The sequence below is a fragment of the Nematostella vectensis genome, chromosome 12 (assembly GCF_932526225.1).
Source record: "Nematostella vectensis chromosome 12, jaNemVect1.1, whole genome shotgun sequence".
Lineage (NCBI taxonomy): Eukaryota > Metazoa > Cnidaria > Anthozoa > Actiniaria > Edwardsiidae > Nematostella > Nematostella vectensis.
In genome coordinates, this window is record NC_064045.1 from 13,623,622 (window position 1) to 13,649,511 (window position 25,890).

General features: G+C 42.0%; 3 protein-coding genes across 6 annotated transcripts; 2 read left to right on the forward strand and 1 right to left on the reverse strand.

Annotated features, from left to right (window-relative positions):
• The first annotated feature begins 5 nt into the window (after positions 1–5).
• Positions 6–4,503, forward strand: LOC116603645. Of its 2 annotated transcripts, none has more exons than XM_048719372.1 (3): positions 6–168; positions 730–850; positions 2,183–4,503. In XM_048719372.1, the coding sequence occupies exons 2-3, from the start codon at positions 739–741 to the stop codon at positions 3,313–3,315; spliced, it is 1,245 nt and encodes a 414-aa protein (XP_048575329.1). In that variant the 5' UTR covers positions 6–168; positions 730–738; the 3' UTR covers positions 3,316–4,503. The 2 variants fall into 2 exon arrangements, with proteins under 2 accessions (XP_048575329.1, XP_032221087.1); XM_032365196.2 differs by having other exon boundaries at positions 8–152.
• Positions 4,504–8,226: 3,723 nt separating this feature from the next.
• LOC125557325 (rhodopsin, GQ-coupled-like) lies at positions 8,227–14,849 on the forward strand. Its single transcript, XM_048719814.1, has 3 exons — positions 8,227–8,314; positions 12,351–13,043; positions 13,551–14,849. The coding sequence occupies exons 2-3, from the start codon at positions 12,353–12,355 to the stop codon at positions 13,904–13,906; spliced, it is 1,047 nt and encodes a 348-aa protein (XP_048575771.1). The 5' UTR covers positions 8,227–8,314; positions 12,351–12,352; the 3' UTR covers positions 13,907–14,849.
• On the reverse strand, positions 14,261–25,409 carry LOC116603665 (flagellar attachment zone protein 1). Of its 3 annotated transcripts, XM_048719811.1 has the most exons (6): positions 25,006–25,409; positions 23,091–23,132; positions 18,379–18,992; positions 17,320–17,546; positions 16,492–16,747; positions 14,261–16,161 (listed from the first exon to the last, which is right to left on the reverse strand). In XM_048719811.1, the coding sequence occupies exons 1-6, from the start codon at positions 25,301–25,303 to the stop codon at positions 15,214–15,216; spliced, it is 2,385 nt and encodes a 794-aa protein (XP_048575768.1). In that variant the 5' UTR covers positions 25,304–25,409; the 3' UTR covers positions 14,261–15,213. The 3 variants fall into 3 exon arrangements, with proteins under 3 accessions (XP_048575768.1, XP_048575769.1, XP_048575770.1); XM_048719812.1 differs by lacking the exons at positions 23,091–23,132; positions 25,006–25,409 and adding an exon at positions 21,419–21,565; XM_048719813.1 differs by lacking the exons at positions 23,091–23,132; positions 25,006–25,409 and adding an exon at positions 19,713–20,458.
• Positions 25,410–25,890: the final 481 nt, after the last annotated feature.

Sequence of the window (25,890 nt, forward strand, 5' to 3'; positions counted from 1 at the left end):
GTTTCCTGTGTTTGTTGGATATTGTTAGGGTGGGCTTCCTGTGTATCCAATCCGCCATTTGTTGGAGAACGTAATTTTCTTTTTTACAAGAGTTTTACGTAACTTCATCCCTACCGACGGAAATATTCGAGTTCAGCAGCGAAATTAATGAGGTAGTATTTGGTTCCAGTAAGTACACATCTCGATATATCCCTGACACCGTGATCACTCCAAAACAAACCGAATGTTAACATTTCACTTAAGACACACGTCACACGGAATAAGCTTGTCTTGATATAATAACATTCACGGAGAATGTAAACGGAACTCTGATTTCCACGCGAGTGATACGACGGGCCTATTTTCTGTATGTTCATTGGGAGGAGTCTGCTCGACTTCTAAAAGTCAACAGATTTTATGGTGTCCGTTCTCTTCACACAGACAGAAACAGGGGCCGGCTATTCGCAGGCTGTAAATGTCCTGTCCGACAATTCGAAGGCTGTAAATGTCCTTTTCGACAATCGACCCGACAAATCGGTCAATGTATTTAAAGCCACTCTAAGCGCACGGTGTATGAAGTCTTGGAGCTAAACGGAGAAAAGTTACCGTTAGGCGGGGAGGTGATGAGGGAAGGGGGCACGTAAAATCTGTTATAATACACTCGATTCTATTCTAACAACTTTACCATAAAAACTCGTTTCGGGGTTCTATTAATGTTCCTATGATTTATGGTTTTGCTTTCTCTCGTAGTGTTAAACCATGCTTAAAGTGCTGAGGTACTCGTTTCTTTGCATGCTTCTTGTTACACTCGCCCTATTTGTCATCTACACTTTCTTTCCTGGCGTCATAGACACAGCCGCTGGATTTTGGGGTGAGTACATACCAGAGGTACGCTACCTATATCACGATCTCTTCTACGTCACACTCCTTGAGACGCCTTAAGAAGCAGGCGTTTGTGGAGGGGGAGCGAGCGACGCCTGCCTAAAAACGACTGCGAGGGAGGCTAGTAGACGTGGGGTTGATAGAGGGAGTAAACAAGGGTTAATAGAGGAGGTAGACGTGGGGTGAATAGAGTGGGTAGACGAGGGAGTAAACAAGGGTTAATAGAGGGGCAGACGAGGGGTTTAATAGGGAGGGGGGGAGAGGGACGCCTGCGAGGGAGGCTATACGTTGACCACCCTTGTCAGGCTCTTATAGTTACGCTACGATGTTTGACAGTGGTGGATCCAGGATTTAGAGGGGGGGGGTGACCTTTTTAACATTCTGTTGCGATTATTTTATTTCAAATTTTAAGGAATATATATTTCATGTTACAAATTCTTCTACAAATTTCGAGAATACTTTTATTTTTCCTTTTGTGAAAATCGCGTTACTTATTGAAGTTTTGAATTAAAGAGAACCAAAAGCATGGCAGCTCCTCTTACTACGGATTTTACAGGAGGAATACTTAGAAAATAGGATAATGCAATCCGCCATGGTTGCACTGCCATAAAACGCCTACAGACCTCCATATCCTGTCGATCGACACTATTGCGTATCATTACGTGCAAACCAGCAAATTTTGCAACAATCTTCCAGTTTGCTCTTTCTATTTCCGGGTGCATCAATCACAACACAATTTTAAAGGAATTCTGCCGGCGAGTTGTCAAAACGCTTGAATAGCTCATGGCAAGAATCCGACATATTGCGTACTGTATTGTATTGAATTCTTTTCCGCCCAACAAGGGGGGTGACTTGTCACCCCCGTCACCACCCCTGGATCCGCCACTGGTTTGATGTCGTGCTCCTTGCGATACGATCTCTACTGTCCCACTCCTTACGTTACTTATGTCACGCAACTAACGATCCTAACTACGTCACGCTCCTTAACTCACGGCCAGTGTCACGCTCTCTGCGTCAATATATCTATTGTCACACTTCTTACGTTATCCAACCATTTTAGGCTCCTTGTGTTACGATTTCTATTTTGTCACACTCTTCACACCAGCCATTTCACGCTCTTTGCTTTTATTGTCTTTTTTGTCACATTCCTTACGTTTTACTAACCATTTCATGCTCCGCGTTTCGACCTCTGTCACACTTCTTATGCTAGTGTATATACCCTTGTCACGCTCTTCACATTACCATCGGTGTTCTATTTTGTACGTTTACACTGAAAAGCTCTATCATTTCTTCGAGCCTTGACTGTTTATTGCGCTTTCAGAATCGAATACCAACTCAAGTTTCTTTGACACATCCGGGGCTTTTAGCTGTGGTAGCCAATGGGCGAAGCGCTACAAGGCCTTCCACGCGAAAAGCCTTAAGTCACGTGACCGGAAGTTCATGGTGTACTACTGTAGCGGACGGGACACAGGTTGTGGTGGCTATGGCAACCGACTACTTGGCCTCGTTTCCGTGTTCTATCTTTCGGTGCTTATGAACAGAACGTTTTTGATTCACTGGGGAGGACCTGAGAACTTCCAGGATTACTTCCGGCCTAACCAGATAAACTGGATTTACGACAAAACCCGTATAGCTGGTCTTTCGGCCCGTAGTACTTATTTTGGGGTTAATTCTGTGCCGGATTATGATCGGTATAGTGCTCTAAAGATGAAGGATTTCCACAACTGGGTGCAAAAGACTCGAATGGAACACTACTTTGATCGACCTGTCGAGAAAATTGGCGTCATCTGGTACTTTGCGAATATATTACGGAACAATCCTCATCTTAACAAGCTTGCACGGGATGCTGGGATACCCGAGCCTAGGGATGAGTTCCCGTACGGCATGCTGGGATGCGCTATGCAATTTCTTTTTAAAAAGTCTTTAGCACTACAGCGGGAATACAGCAAAGCGTACGAAGCATTCGGTTCTCGGCCACGACCGATTCTGGGGATTCATATACGAACAAGTGATCATCATTTCGGGAGTTTTAACGATTTCAGCTATCGAACTCGCAACCCGAGACGTGTTTTCGCATGCGCGCGCCAGGTCGAGGCTATAATTAAACGGAAAGGCCTGGTAACACAGAAGCAAGCAGTCACGTGGTTCTTAGCCGCTGATGACGTCAAGCTGAAAAGGCAGGCCCTGAAGGACTACCCTGATCACGTGATTACCCTTGACATTGAGCCCAGGCATCTTGAGTACAGTAACTCTGCAGATGCCGTGTTTATGGACTTATTGGTTGACTTTCTGTTGCTTTTGGAATGTGATTATTTCATCGGAACTCGGATGAGTACGTATAGTTCTGCTGTGCTTGGCACAAGGCAGTTCAGCACACAGAGTTTTGTGTACGGGGAGCCTTGTGAGTTAAACCAGAATGCTTTAGAGTTATCTTCACCCCCACACAAAACCTAACCCCCTCCCACCATGTACACAGATCAAGCTATAGAGTTAACCCCACCACCACACAAAACCTAAACTCTTCCCTGGTAAACAGGTCCAGTCGAACCGCTTTCCTGATACACAGATAAAGAGTTATCCCCACCCTCACACTCAGCCTTACCACTTCCATCAAGCTATAGAGATACCCATTTTCCCTGGTACACAGATAAAGAGTTATCCCCACCCTCACACTCAGCCTTACCACTTCCATCAAGCTATAGAGATACCCATTTTCCCTGGTACACAGATAAAGATTTATCCCCACCCTCACACTCAGCCTTACCACTTCCATCAAGCTATAGAGATACCCATTTTCCCTGGTACACAGATAAAGAGTTATCCCCACCCTCACACTCAGCCTTACCACTTCCATCAAGCTATAGAGATACCCAATTTCCCTGGTACACAGATAAAGAGTTATCCCCACCCTCACCACTTCCATCAAGCTATAGAGATACCCCTTTTCCCTGGTACACAGATAAAGAGTTATCCCCACCCTCACACTCAGCCTTACCACTTCCATCAAGCTATAGAGATACCCCTTTTCCCTGGTACACAGGTCAGGCTACAGAGTTATCCTCACCCTCACACAAAATGAAATACTCCCCTTGAACACGGGTCAAGCCAAGGGAGCACGGCAGAATGTGTTCCTATTAAACGCGCGATTGGTTTTATTACGAAAATAAACCACTTAGGTATGCAACACCTCCTGGCATTATGAAGTGGATTATGTTTGTCAACAGGGTCTTTGTTCGTTTCATCGGTTACAGACCGCCCGAAGATATCGGATACGCGTTCTTACTCTCTCCCCTCGGATGGGATTCGGGTATTATCGACCCTGTTGACAAACATAATCCACTTCATAATCCGAGCCCCACACCCCCAACAGCGCAACTGATATCTCCCTTCACAAAACAAACACACATGACGCGTTGTATAACAAAGTGGTTTATTTTCATAGTAAATGAAACACATTCTGCCGTGATCCCTTGGTCAAGCTATGGAGTTATCCCCTCTCAAACACACTGCACAACCCCTTCCCTGGTACACATGTCAAGCTTTTTAAAGATCCCTAGTCAACCATTTTTTTTTTGTAAAAAAAAAATACAAATAATGTGAAAAAGAAACGATAAATTGCATATTCATTAAGATGGAAATTGATTCTTTCTCGCGCTTGATATTTGCTGGAATGACGGCTGGCAGAGACTACTGAAAGGGGAACTTTGGCTGCCGACAGTAAGGGGGCTTTTTTGGGGAAGAAAATAATGCATCGTTTGGTTCAAACATAAAAATCCAACTGACTACATGACAAAAATATCCTGCACGCCAGGAAAAAATAATGCAGCTCAACCAAAATGCCACTTTAAAGTTTTATTTAAAATTGTTGGCCCTTATAGTCTGTTAACAGGGAGCGAGTTGGGATAAGAGTTGTCTCGCGGGACCCCGAGTTATCATTGGGCACTGCAAGCCACAGTAAGAGTGCGAGCTATGGTTTAGAGGAGGCATAGGTCCCCGGGAGGGGGAACTCCGATCAAAACAAACGGGGGTGATCGTCGGCAGAATCAATTCTTAACCTTGAAGGAGGGACCTTTAGGCGTGGTCAACAGAAATTCTTACCCTAAGAGATGGCAAACTGGGTGCGGTCGAAGGAATTTTTAAAACCTAAGAAATGGCAGAATTAGCAAAAAAACTTTAAACATCCCCTTATGAATAGCAATTGGTCGAATCTTCGAATCGAAAAAAGTTCAATTCCCCTTAGGAATAGCAATTGGTCGAATTTTCGAATCGGAAAAATATATTGAGCATCCCCTTAGAGTTGATCGCTTTTTTGCCCTTAGAGATGGCAAAATCGGAAAAATCCTTCAACACCCCCTAAAAGAGGTGACGATCACCCGTCTACTTTTCTGGAGAGTCCGCAGATATAGGTGAATTTGATTCTGGTATAAAATTTCAAATAACAGAATACGGCTGCACTCGAGAATCTGTGTATAGTAACACGCAGCGCCTCATGGGTATCACGAAGTGCCTCATGGGTATCACGCAGCGCCTCATGGGTATCACGAAGTGCCTCATGGTTATCACGAAGCGCCTCATGGGTATCACGAAGTGCCTCATGGGTATCACGAAGTGCCTCATGGGTATCACGCAGTGCCTCGTGGGTATCACGCAGTGCCTCATGGGTATTACGAAGTGGCTCATGGGTATCACGAAGTGGCTCATGGGTATCACGCAGTGCCTCATGGGTATCACGCAGTGCCTCATGGGTATCACGCAGTGCCTCATGGGTATCACGAAGTGCCTCATGGGTATCACGCAGTGCCTCATGGGTATTACGAAGTGGCTCATGGGTATCACGAAGTGGCTCATGGGTATTACGAAGTGCCTCATGGATATCCCGCAGCGCCTCATGGGTATCACGAAGTGCCTCATGGGTATCACGAAGCGCCTCATGGGTATCACGAAGTGCCTCATGGGTATCACGCAGTGCCTCATGGGTATCACGAAGTGCCTCATGGGTATCACGCAGTGCCTCATGGGTATTACGAAGTGGCTCATGGGTATCACGAAGTGCCTCATGGGTATCACGAAGTGCCTCATGGGTCACGCAGTGCCTCATGGGTATTACGAAGTGGCTCATGGGTATCACGAAGTGTCTCATGGGTATTACGAAGTGCCTCATGGATATCCCGCAGCGCCTCATGGGTATCACGAAGTGCCTCATGGGTATCACGCAGTGCCTCATGGGTATTACGAAGTGGCTCATGGGTATCACGAAGTGCCTCATGGGTATCACGAAGTGCCTCATGGGTCACGCAGTGCCTCATGGGTATTACGAAGTGGCTCATGGGTATCACGAAGTGTCTCATGGGTATTACGAAGTGCCTCATGGATATCCCGCAGCGCCTCATGGGTATCACGAAGTGCCTCATGGGTATCACGAAGTGCCTCATGGGAATCACGCAGTGCCTAATGGGTATCAAGAAGTGCCTTATGGGTCACGCAGTGCCTCATGGGTATCACGCAGTGCCTCATGGGTATCACCCAGTGCCCCATGGGTCACGCAGTGCCTCATGGGTATCACGTAAATAAGCAAAAAGCGTAAATATACAAGTCTAGGCCTGAAAAACTGTATCATTCTTGTTCGTGTTCTTATGGCCATTCACATAGCTTTCAGATACAAGGATTCAGCCATTTATACGCTACCCGCCGGGCTACGACATATGGATTCTTGAGTGCAACAGATTGAATGGAATTTATTCCGGTATCCCCAATTGAGTTCAATTCACTTCTCGAAACTTCCCCGATACCTGAAAACATATGATCGTGTCACACTGTGAACTCTGTCTGAACCTACATAAACCTATAAGTAGGAACATATTCGATCTCTGAAATGTATTCGCACGCTGTTTAAGACTGCCTTCCATTCAAAGTAATCTGATCAAAATGAATTGAAAATGTTTTTAACTAATTGTGAATTCGATCGAACATTCGTATGTGTTACACTAGCTAGCGTGACAAGTCCATAACTGGCTAGCGTGACGAGTCCACTAGCGTGACGAGTCCATAACGGCTGCGAGGGAGACTATAAGGTGTTTGAGCCAATTAGAATCTTTAAAATCTTCTAAGTCAAATAAAAAATACCGAAGCATTCCAATAACCATGTAATAGTAGATTTTTTATAATACAGATACCGCTAGGAAGCCCCTGACGTTTAACTGTTTAATGGAATAAATAAACAAAACCGCGGGCTTCCTCAGAATAGCGTCACTCTGTGGATCACTCTAGATCTCCTCTTTGATTAACACAATAAACCTTTTTGCAGCACTTTTGAATAAAAGGTTTCGCTATCCTTGCGTGCAGAGAAGTATATAAAAAATTGCACCAAGTTTGGTAATTATACTGCCGAGAATTGAAAATGAGAAATATTAAAGACAATGTTGGCCATTTATATCTCCAGAAATAAGAACATAATTTGCCGGAAAAAGCGAAAAAGTGTCTCAAATCAACCGATGGAAATGGGGCCTTTTTGACACTTGGTATTTCGCTAGGATAAAAAAATGGCGGCTGCCAGAGACCCTTCACGAACTGCTTGTATCATCTTCACATCCGCTCCTTCCCTGTCAATCTAGAAAGACGCGGAACCTAGAAAGCTTCGCACCTGTCTCTTAACTTTTAAATTAATTAGCAAATAGAATTACTATCTTGCACGCGAGTGCAACCTTCACATACCTGTCAACCTCCGAAAATCTCAAGGCTTGAGATTTTTTGGGCTGGAGGGGTGGGGTATATTCATTTTTGGGGGGAGGGGTGGGTTTAACCTTGCAGGCGTTTGCCTTATAGAAAGCTCTGGCAAACAAATCCACTTATAGATCTAACAAGGGTGTTAGATAAATTGTGCTACGCAAGGGAATTGTTGTTTCAAATATTTTAATATAAAATAGGCAAAATGACGATTTTCTATGGAATAATTTTTCGGAAGCGATAAAAATTTGGTGCTCACCGCGGAAGAGCGGGAGAAGGGGTCCAAAATCTTGAGACTCCCGCCTAATGCGGGAGAGTTGACAGGTATGCTTCCATTTCCTAGCAGTTCGCGCTCCATGAAAAATGCACCGCACTTCTACATTGTTGCTTATTGTTGATTTTATTAATAAGGCAACCAGACATAACTGCCAAGTTGTGTTTCTATTTGTTTTTTTTTTTCTCTTCTTGACGAACAACAAGAAAGCAAAGAAGAGCCCACAAATAATTACTCTTCTAGATAAAAGAAAATCAAAAGGAGTGAGTCCATTTTACTTGAGGGCTTCTGTTTTATGCTAAGCATGTTAAACTTTACTGATCATGCCGCAATTTGGATAATTACCATAACACTCCTCACCGTTTTCATCTAATAAGGTTGCACCGTTCTTAATAGAACAGACCATATTGAAACGACCTCGACCCATAACAACCGAAAAACTCCGGCGGACAAGAAGTAAGTAAGTAAACAATTCCAGGTTTGATTCTTCTATAAGGAAAACGTTACATCACACTAAACGTTACACCACATCAAACTTTTGCAGGGATATCTACACCGAATGATTATATACTAAGTTACTAAGTTATATACTAAGTTATTCCCTACGGGTCTAGAACAAATAGTTTTAATACAACATATACTAACAAACAGACTTAGAAATAGTGAAAAAATGTGAAGATCTAAGAATATATATATATTACTGCGTTTGACGTCATAGTTCATTTATCTTGGCGGGCCGCGGGGAAGAAAGAAGACGCCACAGAAAGTGTCCTGTAGTTTAACGTGAAAAGTGCCTTTTAGAAAACGAGGGGCTTAAAAGTACTTTTTACCAAGATGTCCTTAATTCGCAATGGGTACTGGTATTGGCTGTTAGATGGCTTTCGATTATTATATTGTGGCGGTTCAAAAAAGGACTCTAATATTAAACAATTACTTTTTCGCCACGGAAACAAGAAAAACATCAAATATTCGCAACGCAAGGTAACCGAAACAGCGGTAGAATCTGTAGGACAGAACATGCGTCTCAGCTAGTCACTTAACAAAAGGTAAGCTTTACCTATTTCATTCCTGACTAAGTCTAGTTTTAAAAAAACCTTTAAAAAAAAGTCCCTTTGAAATAACTTTTAATAAACTTCTTGTCTTTTATCTTTTACAATGTTTTGGTAAACATTGCCATAGCTGTAAACAGCTTTAAACGATATTGTTTGGTAGAATTGTTTCTCAAAACGTTTCTTTTTGGTGTGTGTGTGTTAAGACCAAAATACAATTCGGTATTGCTCGTGTTTCACTAGCTAATTTTCTTACAAAAAGAAGGAAACAGAATCTTTTAGTATAAACTTATGACATAAACGATCGTTTCAATTGAAACGAATCCAATAATTCGTGTGTAATTTGTAGAACTGTTATTTATTTAGTACAGTTTTGAATGAATAAATAATGAAGTTTAAAACAAATATCACTATGAAAGCGCCGAGGTGTACTGAATCTTTTCGACAATACCTTTTCATAGTTTCCTTTCCGGCAACTACACCTAAACAAAGTTTCGCTTTAAGAGTCAATATGACTACAAACAACAAGAAAAAAAAACTTTAGGAGCCAAACCCAATCTTGCTGGTTGAATTCTGGTGAGATCAAACGGATTCTGGGTTTAATTTCCCCTTACAAAACAATTGATTAGTTTTCCTGATCTTATTGCAAATTTTAATCGCTTTTTGTAAGGCGTAGGTTAAAAGATCTAGTTAATTTAAGATTGTGCTTCTTCTAAAAGCTCCCGACATATTCAAATGGTTAATTCTCACACCACTACTCCTCGTGGGCACAAAACAATGATCAGCATCAAGATATTATTGAAAAGAAAAAGAAAACGTACGGTGAAATCGGGCTGAAGGGCGAAAAATTTTATTTGTCTTATTGCCTAATCACTTGGTAATATATTGAGTAGCTCACGTGCATACCCGGTAAAAAGACAACCGCTACACGCACCACATCACCCTGGACCGCCAAAAACACATCTCCAAAAATCGGCAAATCCAGGACTTTCCGCATAAAAATTACATTTATCCCCCACACTAGTCGTTACCTTGGGAAACTAAACTATAGATGATCTGATAATACTGAAGAACTTTGCTACGTCCCTGTGTAAAAAGTATTATTAGCTGATCGCATTTTTAAAAGGACCTGCGAAAACAACTTTTTTTTATGAATCTTGTTTGATAATCTAGGATGATGGTCGTGATCGAAAACTGAGTAAACTTGGTTATGGCAATGGCCCTTGTTCCTGCAATTAATACACCTTTGCCGCCATTTAATTAGTGTTACCACGGAACACGAGACCGAAAAGAAAACGAATAAACCAAAAGCATTTTGGAATTGATAGATACTGGTTCAAGATTCGTCTCCATGTAAAATACATTTGATAATTTTCGAATTTTGTCATTGCTGGTAAAAGCGGAGGAAAATGTTTACATGATGCATGATGACAGAGTAGAATCACTCTGTCATCCCCCCTCTCAGCAATTTCCCTGAGAGGGGGGTTGAACATCCCGTTCCTCTCAATGTTGTCATATTTATCGTGAGGATCTTCCTAACTACCTTCGCATCCTTTACACCTCTTGGCATGACAAAAGTTTACTGCGACACTAACGATTTGTGATTAACGTCAATCATATTAAAATTAATGACGACATTTTCCTTCCTGCTTTTGCTCGATGCTTTGCAGCGAGGGTAGAGATGTATGAAGCCATCTAAGTGTTGGCCAATGAGAAATCGTCAACGGTTTTGATTGGGAAAGCCGTGATCGGCAATTTTTTCGTTTGGGATTCGTTAGCGTGTGTTCGGAGGATAATCATACGTAAACTTTTCGTCCTCCAACTTATCTTTTATCGTCACCATTGTTTCTGTATCTTCAAATGTCACTTACCTTACTACACTTTATTTTCGCGACGTCAAAATGGCGAAATTTCGCGACTCTTTATTTTCGAGATTTTCCTATTTTCGTAAAAACCAGATCACTTTATTTTCGAGATTTCACGATTTTGGGATAATAAAATTAAGCAAAACAAGTGCAAAACTTAAACAATATGTAACAAAAAGATGCGTAGCCAAATTTAGTTGATAAAAATATGTAATTACAAGTCCAAGGCAACCCCTTACCGTACTACATGTACATTAGATGACTAAATAGACAAGGTGTTTCCATAAAGCTTATTAAACGGCCAATTTTCCCCCAAAGGCTTCTTGTGTACTCACTAAATTTTCGCGCATTCTGATTTTCGCGACACTTAATTTTTACGTCCCTTTATTTTCGGGAATCTTTTAAAATCGCGAAATTAAAGTGACGCGAAAATTAAGTGTAATAAGGTAGTTCTGTCATATCTACTAAGTACTGTCAAAAAAGTACTTGCTCTACCGATCCTGTAAGCGTTTTTATTCTCTTTACCCCTCTCTTCAAGAAAACGCAAACATACAACCTAAAATATTTGCATCTGTATCTTTAGAGATGCAAACCTTATTTAATAACAGGCCCGTAGCCAGGATTTTGAGCGTGGTGGTTTGTTTTTCCATTTCAGTGGACCAAATTTCCGGTATACCCCTCCCCTCGCCTTATTACATCAGGCAATCAATACTTCAAATAAATTTAATCTTGTATTTAAAATGCTTTTTAACATATATTGCTTTTTAACACTTGCGGTTTTTATAGTCATTTGACATATTGATGTGCACGGTATATCCAGCCAAACGTTTTATTATTTTTTATTTTTTGCTCTGAGTGGACCTTCAAGCCGGGTGGGGGGGGGGGGAAGGTTTTCGTCCGAACCCCCCCTGGCTATGGGCCTGAATCAGTAATATCTTTGAATGGAAGCACAACATTGACTCGACCCTTGTAGGAGATCTGGGGGAGGGGGAGGGGGAGGGGGAGGGGTAACCCTGTTTGGGTCGCCAAGGGTTTGTAACCCTGGCACTGTTTAGGACAATATCTTGAATAACATAACCTGTTTACTACATGACCAATGTTTAGGACAATATCTTGAATTACATAGCCTGTTTAAGACATGACAAACTGTTTAGGACAATATCTTGAATTACATAGCCTGTTTAAGACATGGCAAAGTGTTTAGGACAATATCTTGAATTATATAGCCTGTTTAAGACATGACAAAGTATCGCGGAAAAACTGATTACTCCTCGAACCTAGGAATTCTAGATTAAAAAGGCTTGATGACACTCTACATTACAATTGGTGTAGAATGAAATGATAAAATAAGAGCCCTGTTTAGGACAGAAAGGCATGAAATATATACCCCGTTTAAAATATGAATAGCCTTAGATATACACCCTGTTTTAGGAAAGGTGAAAAAACCTACCTCATCCGGCTACACTTCCCCGTATATTGAATAAAGCGGCCCCTCCCTATCCCCGCCATTCGGACCTCCTTATTTCACCATCACTTAAAGAAAATATCCGTCAATAACATATGCTTTTGTATCTTCAGTCATGTTTTGGAATAACACCACCTTGAGTCGATCCCCGCAAGAAATCCTCGCCCTCGCCTCAAGCCTTTCAATCATCATCATCTTGAGCATTTCCGGTAACGCTCTCGTTATCTACGTCTTCATCACCAACAGACAGCTCTGCTCGAGTCTTTCCAACAAGCTAATCCTTAGCCTAGCGGTGGCGGACCTCACGACAGCGGCATTCCCCATGCTCTACCAGCTCATAACGGTTGCTGATGTAAGTCTGATACAGCACGGTGGACCTCTGTGTTCTGTAGGAGGCGTCGCTTCGTACTCGTTCTTCTTTGTCTCTGTTATCACCTTGGTGATGCTCAGTGTCGAGCGCTTTCTCGCGCTTGGTTTTCCGCTGAAATATTCCTCTATAGTGAGCAGGCGAGTGAAAGCTTTTATAATCTGGTATCCATGGTTACATAGTCTGGTTTTTGCCGTCCTGTGTTTGGCTTGGTTTGGCATAAAGTACGACCCACATGGATTCGATTGCGGGTTAAGATGGAGAACTCGTCCGTTTTACTTTACATTCAGTGTTGTGTTTATACACATTGCTTTACCATTGACGTTGCTGACGGCGCTCAATATCTGCACGTTATGCCTGGTCAGACGTCAACACCAGAGGATTGCGAACACGTGTAAAACGGCAGGAGTGAACAATACTATGGCCAATGAGAAACGAGGTAGGGTACCCATAATGCTTTGCATAGCGCGAATGTTAATTAACGACAGTGATGTGTCTTTCTCGTCTGTTTGATTGGGCAAGTAGGGATTAGTATCTAGAAAGAGATTCTCGACGCGTAAAGTATGTTTCTGTTACCTCTTTTTATCTCCCATAATATACATCTCCGAATCCAGTTCTAAATGGCTTCTAAGTTGAACATACGCACACTTACAAAGAATATTGATTTTCTCCGTCTTTCGTGGCAGCCTTTTAAGTGTCTATCTACAGAACCGTAGCAGGCCACGTAAGATCGGGAGGCACAATACAGAAGCATTAAGAAGATATTGGGGGTGCACCGCCACACTCCTATTGGTCATTTCCTTATAATTTTTGAAAATATTTTTGGGGGAGTGGGGCACATGCCCCAGTGTAGCACCCCCCCAACCCCCTCCTACGGCCCTGATGTACCCAGAGGCAAAGTAAACAAAGGTTCTAAAACATACCTTCTTTTCATTATCGTGTCCAGCGCTTGCGGAAGCAAAGCTGACCAGGGTCTCGATGATCATCATCTTTGTCTTTCTGATCTGCTGGTCCCCGTATGTAGTCACCAGGGCCCTCGCATTCATCAATGTCAAGTTGTCATCGGCTGTCATGTCCGCGGGAGCCTGGGTAGTGCACTCGTCGTCATTTGTCAACCCCATAATTTATTCCTCCTTGCGTTCTGACATCCGACAGGCGATGCGTGCTGTCTTCCGGTGTTGTCACGTGACCTCCACACATCATCATGGCTCCATAACCAACGTCGCGAATAACTTTACTAACGGTGACATGAAGACCACGGACATCACAAGCAAAACCACTTATGCAATGTCCATTAGATAAAGGTGAAGAGGGGGAGAAAGGATTCGGTAGCCTATCCGTAGGCGTTGATAGTAAGAGCTAGCCCCCTCCCCTTTAACACTTTGTTCTGGTGGCTACGGTAGCGTTGGACTATAATGACGGGGATGGCGAAATCCAATAGCACGTTTCTATAACAGAATTCTTTACTGTAAATGTTTTTGATGGCACTTACTCTTATTATAAGCGCTCATATTTTATTCTCAGAAAATATATGAATAAATTTTACATTATTAAATAATTTTTGGCGAGAAAAGACAGCTTAAGACAGCGCGAGCATAGCTGTTTTCGCCGAGGGCTTTATATATATTACAAGGGAAGACACTCAAAAAAGCAAAATTTAAGAGTAAAGCTTTATTGATATGTATGTTGACATTTTACATTCATCACTCAAAGAGTGAAAGTACTTCATGTTCTCGTATCTGCGTTCACTAGATCATGACATGTGTGTCATATCGAGACATGTGCGCCAAGAACGAGTTTGTAGCGCACATTATTTGACTTTAAGATTATAAATAATGCACAAACTAATACTATAACTTAATAAACTATTAGCTAGCTCTCAGTCAAGTAGGAACAAGCTATTCACTAAGAAATCACTCGTGACTTGCATTTACAAATCACGTTACTCGCAAAGAAATCACGTGACTCTTTGGGAAAACTCGATCGCGCCCAGACGGCAAATTAACAGCAACAAAAACTTTCTAAGTAAGAAAGGGACTATATATTTTAATTAAAATATTTTATACTTTTTTTCGTCGCCCACGTCGCCCTCTGGTGCGACAACCGTGGTTATATCTGTGTTTATTTTGGCCTGTTTGCCACTCAAAAAGTCACGTGATTTCTTATCGCAAGTATCTTACCGACACTCGGAAGAAAATATGTCCACACAAATAATATTACAGAAATAAAATTCTTCTTGCTACTATGTAGCTAAATCTCTTTTACAGCCGGCGCACTAAATCTTCGTACAAACAGCGCAAGTAGCTAGCTTAGGCTTTTAGCGTCGTTGAAAGCGTAGTTAGAACGTCGAGAACCGCGCGCGCGTAAATCTAACGTCCGCGGCGTTCTACGCTTTCGCGTCCCTGAGGTCCATAATACTGGCGCCACTCGCTCGGTTGACCACAAGACATAAAGCCCCGTTCAAACAGCGAGACGCAGGCCTAGCTCCTAGCTAGGCGCTGTTTGAACACCATGTTCGGAAGTGCTATGGAGAAGTTCGTCAGCATTCCATTTGTCTTGTGGTCATCCGAGCGAGACTTCGCCAGCATTGCTGCACGAGCTTCCGGCTATCACTGTATGGTACTTGAGCGATCTTTTTTGTTCTCTCCTGATTCAGCGGTAGGCTCCGTCGTCTCCATTAGAGGGAGGGACGTGCGCCTATCCGTGAAGTGAAAAGCCTGGGCACGATCCCTGAATGGATGCTTGGCGATAGAGGGCGATTCAAGAGCTCGCTTGACCTCCTCTTCTACATCATGATCGTCACCATAATCATCCCCCAGTATTAATGCTTTATTATTATAGCGTTTCCCTTTAACCTTGATCGCGTTACTTCTCCCTTTTGCAGGGTCCAAATATAGACCATGCACTTCATGGAAGATGCTGGAAGGGGTGGAATAACTTTTCAGAAAGGGCGGTTTCTTAGGAGATTTTACCGCAATCGGGGCGTCGGTAGCTTCCGCCTCAAATGCGTCTGATTCCATACTTGACTGCTGTCGATAGCTCCCGTCTGATTCCATACTTGACTGCTGTTGATAGCTCCCTATTCCACTGTCAGTGCTTGTGGTGGAACTAAGAGCATTGCTAATGGAAAAATCCCCGGACGACAACGACTTGCTAAGATCTCCTCCATCAACTAGCGAAGAAGGGGGACTACAAATTGACGACTCGAACATGTGTGCGAGTTGTTCGAACTGGGGAGGCGACTTAAAGAGATACTTGTTTCTTTCCAGGCTTAGGCACTGCTTAGTTTGCACCGATAACTGAGCCATTTCAGGAACTAGCTCTTCAAGCCTCTTGTCAAGGTTTTCATAGCCTATATCCGTGTCGCTGGTAGGATACGCCACAGGCTCCTGTCTTTTCATACCCGGGTTCCGGTTCAATCGCTTTTTCATGCTCTCGATGATGTTAGTTGTTTGTCGACGTTCTTTCCAGTTAAAGGAGGCCTTGTTGATAGGCCCGTTGTCAGGACATGTTGAGCAATCCACAGGGTTACCAGGGACAAGGAGCATTGACCCATCCTTAAAGCAATAAAGTAAATCCGGTTAGCTTTCAAAACCATTCATCCGGTTCCTGACGTTATTTACGGGTTTCCTGTGGACGGGATTAACCGTGATGAATCGCTGAGTCTGGGAAGAGGACCGCCAACCACGGAAAGCTCTTCCGATCACTACCTCCACAGGAAAACCGCTTAAAGCAAGACACTAATACTATACTTCCTTGTAAGAATGACTATGGCCAGGCTATTTTTGAATATAAATGATTTCTAGGCCGAAAATAATAGAGGTAACGAAAGGAGTGCATGGCAGTAAATAGGAAATAAAGGTAAGAGATAGAAAGCGATGGCTCACCGGCTCCGTATCTTCTTTCTCGTCTTCCTCGTCCAGTCGTCGGTAAAGCTCCTGATTTTCCAACTCACACTCGGCGAGTCGTCGGTGCAGCTCTCGGATTTCTTCCGTAGCCTTTTCCGATTGCATCTCAAAGTGCCGACTATGCTCAGCATGTTTCGTGATGGTCTCGTCTCGACTCGTCAGCAGTTCGTTGTATTTCCGTACGGCTTCGTCTCTCTCGATACGTGCTGCATCTCGTTCGCTTAATGCTTCTTTCCTGTTGTTTGTAGCGAGAAATGTCACACATTACGATGGGCGCATTCTGACCTGGACTCCTCGAACCTGCCCCTCTGCTTTTGTAAATCTACTTATGTACTCCGTTAAGCTCTCCCCCTATCTGTAGTGTGACGTATTCTGGCCTGTACTCCGTTAAGTTCCCCTCCCCCCCCCATCCTATTTATTTCAAGACGTATTTTGACATGTACTCCGCGAAGCTACTCCCCTTTCTCAATGGTTGTATGACGTATTCTAAACTATACTCCATGAAGCTACTCCCCTTTCTCTATGGTTGTATGACGTATTCTAACCTATACTCCGTGAAGCTACTCCCCTTTCTCTATGGTTGTATGACGTATTCTAACCTATACTCCTTGAAGCTACTCACCTTCTCTATGGTTGTATTCTAACCTATACTCCGTGAAGCTACTCCCCTTTCTCTATGGTTGTATGACGTATTCTAAACTATACTCCGTGAAGCTACTCCGCTTTCTCTATGGTTGTATGACGTATTCTAAACTATACTCCGTGAAGCTACTCCGCTTTCTCTATGGTTGTATGACGTATTCTGACCTGTATTCGGCAAAGCTGTCCCTCTGCTCCTTCAGTTTCTTGAGGGTCTCCTCCATGTCCGTCTTGGCTTTCTTGAGTTCCTCCGTCTCTCTCCCCGCCAGAGATATGCGCAGCTCTAACTCGTCAATGCGGCGTCGCAGATTAGAGTTCTCAGCGGCCTTCGACTCGTGGCTTTCCTGTATCTGGTTCTTCTCTGTCTCGACGATGTCATAGCGTGAGTTGAGTACCTTGAAGGGTAAATAGTCCACAAGTTAGGGAGTCTCTGTTACACCTTTGTTTTGTTTTCATATATTTCATTCACTTATTCATTAAAGTTAATATTTTATTCTCTTTAGGGGTGAGGTGTAAGTAATATCGTACGAGGTTGCACATGTAATTAAAGTGAAGTAAAGTGAAGTTCACATCAATTTAGTGCGTCAATAAGAAGACTTTTCAATAAACAGCAAAAGAATGAAAAAGCGGGTAGCATTTCTATTCACACTAACAATGATGGGGGAGATGATGTGCAAATGGTTTGGCGTCGTTGTGAGATCGGTACTATTTCTTATGTTTAACACTTTTGTGTAAGTACTTCTGAAATATAGAATTTAGGATCTGCTTTTAGGGTAGCAATTTTTTATCGTATATTTTTTTTGTTATTATTTTATTTATAACTTATTATTTCATTTATAACTCTAAAGTAGTCTCCCCTTCCCCGTCAAGTGAGTGACAATGATGATGATGGTGAAGGTTAATGTGATGGGGATTGTGGTGGTGATGGTGGTGGTTGTATTGGTGGTGGTGGTGATGGCGATGGCGATGATGATAATTTTGATGATGATGTTGATGATGGTTATCGTGATGGTGGTGATGGCGATTATGATAATTTTGATGATGATGACGATGATGATGCTGGTGGTGATGATGATGATGATGATGATAATGATGATGTTGATGATGGTTATCGTGGTGGTGGTGGTGGTGGTGGCGATGATGATAATTTTGATGATGACGATGATGATGATGATGTTGATGATAGACAATACTAATCATAGACAATCATTAACTCGTGCATCTAACCTCACACCAGTCTTTCAACTCGTTTAATTCCTGAGCCAGTTTTTCACAATCGGCCTTCGCCTTTTGCCAGTTGAACTGAGTCTCACGAAGCTTCTGTTTGAGCTCCGCCGATCGTTGGATCTCTGTTTTATGTGTCTCGAGTCGCTCACATAGCTTTATGGACTCTCGTCTCTGATGGTCATAATTTCTGGTAACCTCGCTCAGTTGTTGTTCTAATCCGTCCGCCTTGGCTTGTGTCTCCGCCAGCTGGCCTTTTAAACTGTCAATCCTCTCCTGAGACGACAACAGTTTCATCTGAAGAGCAATAATGTACGAATTTCGCTCTTGTAGGTCTCGATGAAGTCGCTGTAACTGTTGAACCACGGATTCCTTGGCAGTGTTAGCGAAATTGTACGCTTGGAGGAACTCGGTGGTTGTCTCGGATTTCTGTCTTTCTAGCTCTTCCACTCGCTTGTGCTTGACCTCCAAGTCGCTCTCAGCTTGGTCGAGCTTGTTTTCGAGGTCCCGTCTCTCTTTCAGCACTTCTTGGTATCTGAGTGTCAGGTCGTTCAGGTCTGTGATTGTACGCTGCAGTTGGCTGCTCATGATGTCTAAGTCTGGCATCCGACCCTCGCCTTTAACAACAAGATAATAGAATGACGATCACCCTCCTTTGTTATTGTTTATAATTGAAAATAAACAATACGCAAGGAAACTTGCGTATTTTTTTTTTTAAGAAAAAAAAAATTTGACAAATTCATTGTGATAAGTTGATATCTTGATTGATAATATTTTGGTTACTTTCTTTAATTAGCCGATAGAAATGGATGCTTTGTGTGACTCGTTATTGAGCGGGAGCATAAAATGGCGCTTATAATATATAATAAATAAAGCACCAGATTTTGTTCGTTGATATGGTATTAGATTATATTAGATAAAGTCATCGAGTAAAATTTACTCCACCCAACCCCATACACCAAGGTGAAAAAACCCGCTCAAACCCAGATGGTCTTCTACCCCTCCCTCCCCCTCCCCTCTATTTTCTCCTTTTACCCTTTTAAAATGTGGAAATAGTCGAAGCTATCCAATTAATTTTCGAGAAGAAAGCAAAGCATCACCATCAGGGCCCGCTGTAAATGGCTCTACTGTTGCCCAGGCGAAGTCAATACAATAAAAATACAATATAATTCGAGGCGTTTTAATTGATTTTACCAGATGATCCATAAAATGGTTTAGAATGTTTGTCTATCACGGAAGGCGCCGGCGATGAGAAAACGACGTATTTTAGGAAAAAAAAAAATACGTGAAAAACTAGAATTTTCTCTAAGCAGAAAACAAAGCAGTCAAACATTTACCTTGTGGATGCAGTTATTCAATGAGCAATGGCGCACACAGAATGATTTATTCGTTTTAAAGGAAGACATTGCTTAAGTGGGGATTCCCCCGTCCTGCCCCCTGGACTCACATGACGGAAGTACTTCCGTATATGGTCATGCGCTTATGTGGCATCATTTCTATATGGGCATACTTGTATAGCGTTTTGCTTCTAAAGCAAATTCCATTATGTGATCTTGTTCAAACACGCATTTGAGTGCCTTTGTGTGGCCAATGGATATTGGTGGATACCGCTATAAATAGTCAATAAGGAATTGTCTGGTTATACAAGATGGGCCATATAGAAGATATACGCGAAGAACAACAAGTGATGACTTATAACACCTTTCGCTGTTCTTTAACCGCGAAGGGATATTCATAGATATCATATTCAAAAAAGTTTAATTTAAGAGAGGATATGGGGAGGGCGAGTCATAGATATCATATGCGAAAAGTTCAAATTAGGGAAGGATAGAGGGAGGCCCCCAAATATCTTTTTGATTGTTTGTATTGTGCTCCCCCAATATGTCGAAGCCTGCTACGGCACTGAGGGAAAAAGAGTCATAGATATCATATGCGGATATCAACTATGGAAAGTTTAATTCAAACGCGAAGCCGCGCTTTTAAAGGGATGGGGACGCCCCCTTTTGTCACCTTTTGAATTTGAACACGAAACACAAATGGCCGGTAGTAACGGACCTTAAAGCGGGAAGAGACTTTTCTCCGTATTGCTTCTATTTCTCTGGTTTTTGCGGTAAAAATAAAGACATTTTGAATAGTGAAATACGAGGATATGAAAGCAAGAGACATTGGAGAATCCGTTTTGTGTGAAAATGTGGTAAAAATTGGTCAATAGTACTGAGGGGGTGGGGGTTCTCAGGCTAGCCGTCGTTTATTTCCATTATCTCTTCTATGGCAACGTACCGGGGTTACGGGAAGATTCTTTTACACTATCTACCTCAAGACCGACATCAACGATAATGTAACTAGATAAGGTACTAGCCCCCAGCCCCCCCTTAAGCGTATTTTTCTTCGGTACCACCCCCTCCCCCTAACCCAAGATAGAACTCATAAACATTTCACCCCCCCCCCCCCCCCCCTATCCATCAGGGTATTTAATGTGAACACACACTTCCTTGACGATTTCACGCGAGGTTGTAGTAGGCGCTATGCGTAAATGTAAACAGTAGCTTTAGCAACTTAGCAATCTCTTACACTTGTCAATAAATAATTATAATCGCTAATTCAAATGTTATAGCTTGCCAACGACATTCGAGCGATCACACATAACCATGTTGCGGGTAAATTACAGTAATCGTGCCTTTTTTTAAATCTCCAAGTTGTATCACTAATTTTAAAAATAGAAAAGTGAATTTGTTTTATACTCTTGCACAAATTTTCCCGCATCTGGCCACGTTTTGAAACTAGGGGTAGGCATTTCTCGTTAGAAAATGTAGAATGTCATAAGAAGACTAAAAACTCACTTTAAAGGTATGTCGCTTGCAAACAATTTTCATGAGATCAAAACTATTTATCTTATTAAAGATATCCTAAAGTTTTCAATCTGTGACGCGGCTATCGTCCTCAAATGCCCTTTGCTGTCCACATCATGTTCAGGTCAAATCAGTTGCATAACAAATTTCTCGCAAAGCACAATGGGATACTTATGTTAGCAAGCAATACTTACTAAAATGTGCAACGGAGATAGAAGAGCTTGGTTTTCTGTGCGGACATCTAGCTTCAAATGCTTTCATTCGAGTTAAGACTTAACCATTACACATCAGTGATTTGATAAACTTCCTGCTCCGATTAGTATGCTAATCGTGGTGTTATTTTTAGAATCGGTTTCAGATAAGTAAAAAAACAAAACAAACAAAACAAACCAAAACCAAATAAAGTCTGGTCAAAGACCAGCTGTTACAGCTGTTGATAACAAAGGACTAGATAAAGATTCGAAAGCCTAGTATCGATTTTTCCTTTGCAAAAAGGTACTGGATATATGTGATCTGATGCACGGCTGCACATGGACACAGACCAGCATGCCATAGATTAATGTACCAAGATGCTGAATTTCAGATAATCCGTAGCAACAAAGTCTAGTTCACAAAAAATCTCAACCATGTATGCGGAAATTATATCGCGCATTACAAATCTTCCGGCATGCAATTGTTCATGTTTCTACTCAAAATGCTGAGAAGCAACTACTTTTGGTTTTTCCATCAAAAGAAATTTCAAAACGTTTTCATTCTAGCCCTAAATTTCTTAATGGTTTATCTTACGTTATTAATATTTTTTTATATTTCCTATATTTCCAAAATCCTTTGTACTTGCTAATATTATAATCAAAAAAGGCGTAGGCTGCGAATGGAGCGCAAAGGACTTGTGAAAATGAGGGGTCCCGGGCGCCTGGAGAGAAAGATGAAGCGAATACAGGTAAAGGGAGTGAGTGCTTATACGAAAAGCCCCCCCTCTCATCCTTCCCTCTCCCTAGCGCATGCCTCGTCTCTTCTTTCCAAACCTTTTGGGTTTGCTACGCAGGCAAAAAAAAAAGGCGCTACACAGTCCAAGGTTTTTTTTTTTATAAAAGTTTCTAAAAGCCTTCTTCTAGATACCTCAACTATCAACTATGAGTCTCATGAGTCAGCATCAACTACGAGTCCCCGGACCATGATAAAGGTGCGTGTATTCGAGGTAAAGGTGCGTGTATTCGAGGTAAAGGTGCGTGTATTAGAGGTAAAGGTGCGTGTATTAGAGGTAAAGGTGCGTGTATTAGAGGTAAAAGGTTCGTGTATTAGAGGTGAAGGTGAGTGTATTAGAGATAAAGGTGGGTGTATTAGAGGTGAAGGTGCGTGTATTAGAGGTAAAGGTGCGTGTATTAGAGGTGAAGGTGCGTGTATGAGTGTGTTGAGTGTGTCTGTGGGGAGTAGGGGTGGGGTAGGGTGAGATGGTTTTATAAGGTGCCATAAATAAAATATGTATCTATAAATCTATCACAAAGGAAAAACCTTGTGGTGGTGTGCATGGCCGTGCACACAATACTGGAAACCATCCCAACATACAGCCTTAAACACGAGGTCCCGCTATAAAAGGAAAAGCACCTCCCACACCGCATTTCACTTTGATGATTCCCATGCAAAGTCCTAACACTGTTTACAGTGCAAAGAGGAGGTGTTTTTACCCCAACATTTTTAACTTTGATCTTTTTTCGCACGATTTCCACACAAACATCATGACGAAAGCTGAACTTCAATAACACTTTACAAAAATTCGGATCGACAGATCCGAATGCACAGGAAGTAAGAAAATACAAAATAGTTTTGAGAATAGATGAAGATTATCATAAAATTTGTCTTGATTACCTATAAAGCTCCTTCTCATTTCTGTCATGATTGGGTTTGGCTCTGCAAAGAAAGAAAAAAAAAAAAAACATGGATCAGTGTGTTGTAATCATCTTCAGTTTCGTGCATATGTACATCCTGTACTTAAACCTAAAATTACTATTTCCAATCCATTTCCATCCGTTCAAACCACCAATATCGTATTTATCTTAAAAAGTAAAGGTCATTTCATGACCCAGGATAGTTATTTCAGTTATTTCGCATGATTATATTCTGACCAAAAGAACAGGTGCGTACCGAGGATTGGCTCGGCGGGGGGGGGGGGGGGGGGGGGGGGGGGGGAGGGGGGGGGGGGGGGAGGTGCAGTCATACATATCTTATGGAAATAGCCTAGCATTTAAAGATTCCTTTATAAGAAATAACCCACTTTTTGGCCGCCTGTGTACGCACCTGAAAAAAGAACGCGAAAAAAACAGAGACGCGACGCGGACTGATAGAAATAAACAAGAAAAAAAACACGAAATAACACTAAAATTACTCTTCGCCGGGCAAGTTCCCCGGTAAGAACGCATATCAAGAAAATTTAGCCACAAAATTGTCGTTTTTGCCAAACGCGGCCACTTCCATATAAGGTCAATAATATATTTCTTATATTGGAAAACTGCCTGATTGTTATAAATTTTAAGGTTGCCGCCCCACAGGTAAACTTTAAACTTTATGACTTGTAACAAGGGGAGAAAAACAGTGACTATGACCATCTTTAGTTAATGGAGAAAGTTTCTGAAAAGAAACTAAGATTCCTCGGTACCATACCCCAAAAACGACAACGTTTTCTTCATATGCCTGGGACTAGGATGAACACAGGAAACCTGATAAGAACGCCTGTGACTGGGCTACATTAACTCAACTTGAGTGACTCGGATTTCTCGACTAGACCTGTTGCAGCTAAACTGTCATGTCAGGGCCGTTGCAAGGGGTATGCCACCCCCCCCCCCCCCCCGCCCCAAGTATGTAAGGGGGTGGCTGTGCGCCTACGTGGCTGACTGTGCATGCTTCAGCTCCGCATGTGGTTGCTCTTTTACTGAGACCAAATGAATGGACCTCTAGATCCTCAAGAGAAAATCAAATGACTGCAAAACAAATAGAATTTTTGCTTAATTTGTTTACAAAATTGACAAGGCGCTCAACCTAGACAAGGCCGTATTCTGGGCGATTTGTCACAGTTCTTACACATATGCAAATAACGATATTGGTCATGATTTGTATGGAAATATGAGCTTCTAATCGACCCCCTTAACTCAAACTCTGTTATCCCAAAATTGTTTTTATACCTTTAGAGTTCAGAGCATGCATGCAGAACATGCCAGGGGAGAAAAAGTGTTACAATTAAGAATACAGGTTGTGTGAAATCATAAACCCTAAAACTGTAGGATATAATTAGAAAATTGCTTTCAGCTTTTTCCGCTTTTGCGTAGGTGGCAGAGAAGAAGGGGTGGTTGTGTATGAGGAGCGAAACTACTTTACATATTATCAAAGAGATTGGATTACATGATTGGATATAAAACCCGCCTAAAATTCTGCATAGTTTCGCATGGAAATATATGTACAAATAAAGACAATGCAGACATAAAAATAAGCATGGAGGAGTAATTCATTATAATAACAGTATAACATGTCATGCGTGAAAAATTTAGAGGAAGAATTGCTTGTCAATTAAAGCAGACAATGTTTGCGTTACTTAATTGTTAGATATCATACTTTTTAAGTTAGGGAAGACAAGGCAAGCCTAACATTTGTTTTTAGCGGTTGAAAGTGTTTATAAAAGATTAGTTAAAAAGATTGCTAACTATCTGTGAACCACAAATTGTTTGTATTTTAAGTAATTCGACGTGGGGATGCAGTTCAAACAAAGTGGTTTCGTGGGTTTCGTACTCACTCGCACTTGCTTTTTCGCCAGTGACCTTCTCGTACAAGCCTGGATTCAAAAGCTGCAAAGCGTCTACAAAGTGTTGAAAACCCTCATCGCCTTTGGTTTGTAGAATATCAAGAAATTTACTAGCCTTCTTGTCTTGTGTCTTCTCGCTAAGCACGTACTCGCAGTCTGTCCTGTCAAATATCGCTTTACTACGCAAGTAATCGAACAAGAAAGTTCGATCCAGCTGAAGTCTCTGCACAATTTCCACTCGATTTCTCTCCAGAATCTCTGTCGTATTGTCTTCGTCATTTTGCGCCATTTTAGAGCGCTCTAGTAGAGCGATTTGTGCCGATAGTTAACGTTAGACTTTAAGTCAAATGAAATATTTAGTTTCGTTGCCCTTACAACTTCCTGTTTTGGGTCAGTGAGTTGGAAATGAGGTCAAATACAGCTCGTGTTTGATTGGACGCTTGGCGAGAGACAAGCCGCACCTTATCGGGCTGGGTTTTTTTTTTGGCGCTGATATAACGGGGGGGGGGGGGGGGGACAAATTTTTTTGGGCTGTCATTAAAGAGGGGTCACATTTTTTGGGGCCCCGAATTGAAGTCTGGTTTTAATATAATACTGAGCAACAGGGTCATTATTGAAATGAAAATTTCGCAATGTTTCCAACTATCGTAAATCTAGTTCCATATTGTTCAGGTAACAAATTTTGTCTTTATATAAATAAATGTTGAAACCCCCCCTTATGGTTAACAGACAAAGCTACCCGTTCTAATCAGTTCAACAAAACAAATACTTTAAAATGTTGCGAAACCTAGACTCAAATGTCGACGACGTAGTCGTTTTCTAGCGACTTTCTTAAACTAGCTAAAGTGAAGATTCATACTTCAATTAAACAGGACA